General features: G+C 41.6%; 1 protein-coding gene across 1 annotated transcript in view; it reads right to left on the bottom strand.

The window, feature by feature from the left end:
- Window positions 1-264: 264 nt before the first annotated feature.
- The window catches only part of BMAL1 (basic helix-loop-helix ARNT like 1), a gene marked incomplete in the record, with an annotated part of 40,028 nt that continues 34,701 nt past the window's right edge, over window positions 265-5,591 (bottom strand). The window contains 6 exon segments of the mRNA XM_072422299.1: window positions 265-915; window positions 2,185-2,287; window positions 2,816-2,909; window positions 4,113-4,221; window positions 4,394-4,482; window positions 4,898-5,048. Of these exon segments, the coding sequence (XP_072278400.1) occupies window positions 755-915; window positions 2,185-2,287; window positions 2,816-2,909; window positions 4,113-4,221; window positions 4,394-4,482; window positions 4,898-5,048 (707 nt within the window).

The following is a 5,591-nucleotide window of genomic DNA, read 5'->3' as shown; positions in this document are numbered from 1 at the left end:
TACAATAGAAAAAAAGCACAGAGTGATCAGAAGGGGAATTTGAATGAAAGAGTGATCAGAAAGGGAATTTGAATGGCACATGAGTGATCAGAAGGGGAATAATCTTTCAGAATCTTTTTTTCTAGATTTTCCTCCTTTAAAATTGGGTGTGTCTTATATTCCGGAGCGTCTTATACGGCGAAAAATACGGTAATAAAATGTCACCATAAAAAAAATGAAATTTTGTGTATCCTCTGCTTCCATAAACGGGTCAGCACCAAGAACTATAGAACAATTAAACAATTTATTTAAAAAATATTTAACTATTACACTGTACCATGTAATATATATATAGAGCATAAAGGATTCTTACAATAAAACATCTTTATACAAGTAATAATATAAGAAATATCCAAGTGGGGAGCTCTGCTGTGTAAACACACCATACGTCTGAAATGACATGATTTTGCTGACAACGGTGCGGATCTGCACAATGATTCAGATAAAAAAACAAGCGATTTCAAAATATACAATTAATGCAAGCTATACAACACTAGCTGGATCACTGGAGCGGAGTCTAACACATTGGAAAGTGAGTGATCTGACAGGACAGTTCAGCCAGACATGCTGTGTTGATTGTGTCCCCTCTGCACCGGGATGGCAGCTGCTCGTTGCCACCCTGAGAGGTTCGCAGGCCCGTGTGGCACTGAAGTAGTTGTCGCTCCCATAATGCACTTTGATAGGGCAGATGATGAGTGGCTAAGCTAAGTCCTATTCACAACGGCCAAGGTAAGTCGCTGAAATCCACCGGGCCGCCGAGTCCTGCATCTGCTTCCAGGAGACTCATGATGACTGCCATGGCTGCCTCGTCGTTGCTGGGGCTGCTCGATCCGTGGTCGGTTTCTATCATGTCGATCCCCATCTGGGAATTCTCGCCTACAAACAAGATGAGATGTATTACTGTGTGCGATCGTGCATACGGCTGAGCAGACACGATTCTTGGAAATCTGTCACAAGCCTGAGAAGCGTCTCTGAAAGATTACACGATTGTGCATGCTTACTATTGTGCTTGTATTTTCAGCAGTAACTTTTCCTCAAAAGTGCTACGGGATGAAAGGACGGTCAGAAAAAGCATTGAGGACGACAGGGTAAGTAAAATCAATGTAAACCCCAACAAGATGACATTGAGTTGCTTTATGTGTTATATACAATTGTTTTCATCCATCTTATTGCTGAAATCCTGCAGCTACTTTCCTGGTTGTGACAACAGTGGGTCATTGCTGTTTAATGTGTGTCGTAGCAGCCAGCTGTAGTCACCATCAGAAGACAAAGTGACAATGCAGGAGCACAAATGGAAAGGACAGGAAGTGGCTAAATATTTATTAAATGGGAGCATCAGATTTAAAATATTGAAAATCACTTTTTCGACATTGCATTATCATGAGAGCTATGCAATTTCTTATATGATGAGATTTTAATATTGGTTGGTGGCTCAGTGGTTAGCACTCTGGCCTTTGCAGCGCTGGGTCCCAGGTTTGGATCTTACCCAGGACACCATCTGCATGGAGTTTGCAGGTTCTCCCTGTGTTTGCGTGGGTTTCCTCCCACAATTGTCCTTAGACTGTGTTAATGACATATGGTAGGGACATTAGATTGTGAGCCCTTTGAGGGACAACTAGTGACATGACTATGGACTGTGTACAGCGCTGTGTAATATGTCGGTGCTATATAAATACTGAACAATAATTGGGTGTTGAAAAGAAGCTGTTCCAGGGTCAATTTAGGCTCTGAAAAGAAGGAACAAAGTTATTTTTCTAAATAATTAAAGGAAAATTTGGAGCTTTTAGCATTTTGGTTTTCAGGAAGAAGTTGGTTGCAATGAGGACAGCACTGCTTTCAGAACCTTTGGGCCAGAGGACACAGTGGCCATAAGGGACATACAGACTTTAGATTTTGGTCATGCGGGATGAACATTGCTGATCATTCTGTGTTTCAATGTAGCATTTATACAGCCGATTGACTTTTTGGATCATTAAGTAACGATTATCTAACAATGGGTGTTGTGTCCTAGGAGAAGGATGGCGGTGGAAGCCTCCTGTTCATCTGTACACCAACGCCCATTACTAGCAACAAGGATTGAGCGTCTGTATGCAGCTTAAGGTTGTCTCATCTCCGCCCTCCGTTTCCTTAGAAGCAGCTTCTTACCCATTATTGAGGAATTGTCCGAATACGGGAAGCCAGAGTTGTCCTGCAGCTGCCCCGGTCCTAACCCGGAGCTTTGTAATTCCAGAGGGCCACCGTTTAAAATCTAGAAAAACAGAAAAAAAAAGTCAGATGTATTTTCTAGAATGCTGGTCATAGGTAGGACCACAGAGCAGCTCACAACATTTAAATATCACCAATATATATGGAAGCGAACATATGGGGGACTCTAATACAAGGTCATCTCTTTGGAAGCAGAAAAGTTTTAATGGCAGAGGAGAAATGCCAAGTCGAATTCGGTCTTGCCCTTGGCTACATCACCCTCCCAGCTGTGATTGGTCAGCTCAGACTACCCCTACCAGAAGCATCCTAAAAACCTAACTACCCCCCTGCTCTCCTTCCAAGCTGACTCAGCAGCTCAGCTTACTCTTCCCAGCAAGTGATGAGTTTGAACTTAAATGACTTCTCTGCTTCCCTTGTAAACTTTAATGATGAATTGCCTTCAGGCAGCACATTTGATTGGTTCTGAAGGATGTTAGCACTTCGTGAATTGGCATTGGTGATTGGAGAAGAGAAGGGGATTTGTGGCACGGATACTTGTCACCTAAGGCCCTGCCGCTCTGTGAACACTCACCTTTTTACCCCCCGGGGAGGAGACATCCGGAGGTGGAGTGCTGGTGATGTTTAGGGGACTTGATCCGCAGCTGGATGGCGAGGACCCTCTTATTCTAAATAAAATAAAAAAGGAAATTGTTAAATCAACACAAATTTCCAGTTGAAGGTGTTACCTAAAGACCAGGCATTCCCTGAATCTTTATTGTGACTACAGATTATCATTTCATTCTTATGGAATTAAACTAATATTATGAAACCTACTGCTCATTAGGGTCAGGGGAGGCAACAGGAATGGTTTCCATTAATATGTCACAAATATAATGTGCACTTCCTCTATGATAGGACAACACAACTGTGAATTTCCGAAGCATTCACACGCAATAGATTACAATGAACACAACACTCCTTTCCTCATTTCCATCTCTCTAACCCCACCAATCTCTATAACTCTTTATTGTGCTCAAGCAGAGATACAAAATGGCCCATAAAATTCTTGTGGGATCCAAAATAATTTTTTTGCACGTATTAAACAGATATAACGAACCCTTTCAATGGTGTGAATAATAATAATAATAATAATAATAATAAGTTTTATACTTTAGTTGGGAAGAGTAATACAGTTGCAGTGTTACTTTTTGAACAGCAGAGGGCAGGAGTGTACACAACCTGTGATCTTGCTGTTCTCCTGTGTTGCAGCTCTGGACAAAAGCATGTTACTCCCTTTGGTTCCTCATTTCTTCAGAGGTTCATTTTTCATTTTACTCATTGTAAATACCTGAAACATGTCCATACAAGGAGTTTCTACATCAGCTAAAAAAATCAGGCTTACAATGAGTGTGCATGCCAATATGGCAGGAGGTTGGTAGAGAGAGGGAGTTCATAGGGGGGTTTACAGGTAAAATGCTGGCCATGGCTAGAAGACGGAGCAATGCAGCACAGGTTGGAGACGGAGCAATGCAGCACAGGTTGGATGGGGGGGGGGGGAGGCTATCACAAATTTGCCTGACTTTTGTATGAATTGTGTGCATAACTTTACAGTTTTTATTTTATGCAGATTTTTTTCACTTTCTTTTACTTGGTTGAGTTGTTCTGCTAAGTGGGAAGAAAACTCCAAATGTCGTGACAATTTTTTTTTAACACCGATATCCTTTAATGCTTCACACGGCTGTCATGAGTCACACAAACAGAAGAATGGATTATATTCTTTTCCCAGCTTCTGAGCGGTGGGGTTGTGGGATCACGGAGTATACACATTATATATTTATATTATGGAGGATATTCTATTTATTTAGATCATGCATCATGCAGACATTTACCTGTGAAATTCTAAGGCTTCTTCTGCAATCATTCTGCCTATCTTGCCGGCTCCAGCTCTGGTTCCACCAGGGAGGCCAGGGACTGCCGGATGGGTCCTCTTTGTGCCACCTGAAATGATAAAGAATAAAGTGTACCTGTCACTGAATCTGTGGCTCAGAACTACAGCCTATTGGATGACCCAATTCCAACGACTTTCCTTCTAGTGAACGGACAGGGTAACAGTGTTTCATTATTAGCCACAGAGAAATCTTATCTGTACATCAGGAAATAAAGTATTTACCTTCCCCTGATTGTAAGACGTTGTCCATACTGGGTGGTGAAGCAGAGAGATGAGGAAAAGAAGGATCTCCGCTGTCTAGAATGTTTGCCCTGAAATGAAACATAAGAGTGATCAACAGACGTTTGTAATTCACAACAGAACAAAACCCGACTGCCGAACCATGACAAGCAAAAGAATACATGTTGCGTGTTCATACGCCGTGCTTTTATCCTGTGCCCTCCAATCCCCATGGATTTATATCCACAATGGCTAATTCTCCTGTTTTGTAAAAGCCAGAGCTGCCCCAGTTGCTTCTGCATATTACAGCCCCTCAATCAGAGGGTTAATGTGCAATCAGGATAGCGCTGGAGGTAAGCAAACAATGGCCACAGCCATTGGATCTCATTATAAATATATGGTGGTAGCACATGGTGTATGAAAGTGCATTTAACATTTACTCTTCCCGCAGCACAGAAACCAATGCAGGTAAATCACATGGAAGCTGCAGGTTATGTCCAAACTTACGAAACGACTGTGTTAGTGGAGACGATATATTCTACTTCTTTGGTCCACGGGTTCATGAAACTGAACCAGCGACTTTTCAGGGTGATGAAGGAACCGTCTTTGATTTTAAACTTGTAACAGTTTGTGGTTATTTTTTCTCTGGTCTGTAACACTGGAAGAGACAGAAAATAATACAAAATTACAACAAAACAATGGTGACGTTTCCTACACTTATTTATTGAAGTCTGATAGCAGCTTGCATAACGTGAGAGGGAGCAATCGGATGGAATGTTTTTTGGTTTTTGGATACAGTTGGTAAGGAGTAAAACCCTTGCCACGTTATTTGTACCAATAGGAAAATTCCATGTCTGGAAATTGGTAATCAGTACCCCTGTCAAATGAATAGAGTTTCTGATTGGCATTCAGGGTAAATATAATTCAGCAATCACTCATGGAATGGTGCCACATAAATACTGATTGCACGTTCATAAATGTGAAGTTAAAAATTAAGAAACCCTACCTTATCTTTTATTTTTTTTTAATAATAGGTCACCTTCAAAAACAAGTTTCTCCTACTTTCTGCTATAGGTGCACATTGTTCTGTATTGTACATACCGTATTTTTTTTTTTTTTTTTTTTTTGTGGGCGGGCACAAGTGCCGCACGCTGGGACACAGGAACACAGAGGAGGACACTGGCTGCGGGGACCGGCGGGG

The sequence above is a fragment of the Pyxicephalus adspersus genome, chromosome 9, assembly GCF_032062135.1.
Source record: "Pyxicephalus adspersus chromosome 9, UCB_Pads_2.0, whole genome shotgun sequence".
Taxonomy (NCBI): domain Eukaryota; kingdom Metazoa; phylum Chordata; class Amphibia; order Anura; family Pyxicephalidae; genus Pyxicephalus; species Pyxicephalus adspersus.
Note: the sequence above shows the minus strand (reverse complement) of the source record. Positions and strands in the feature narration are given on the sequence as shown.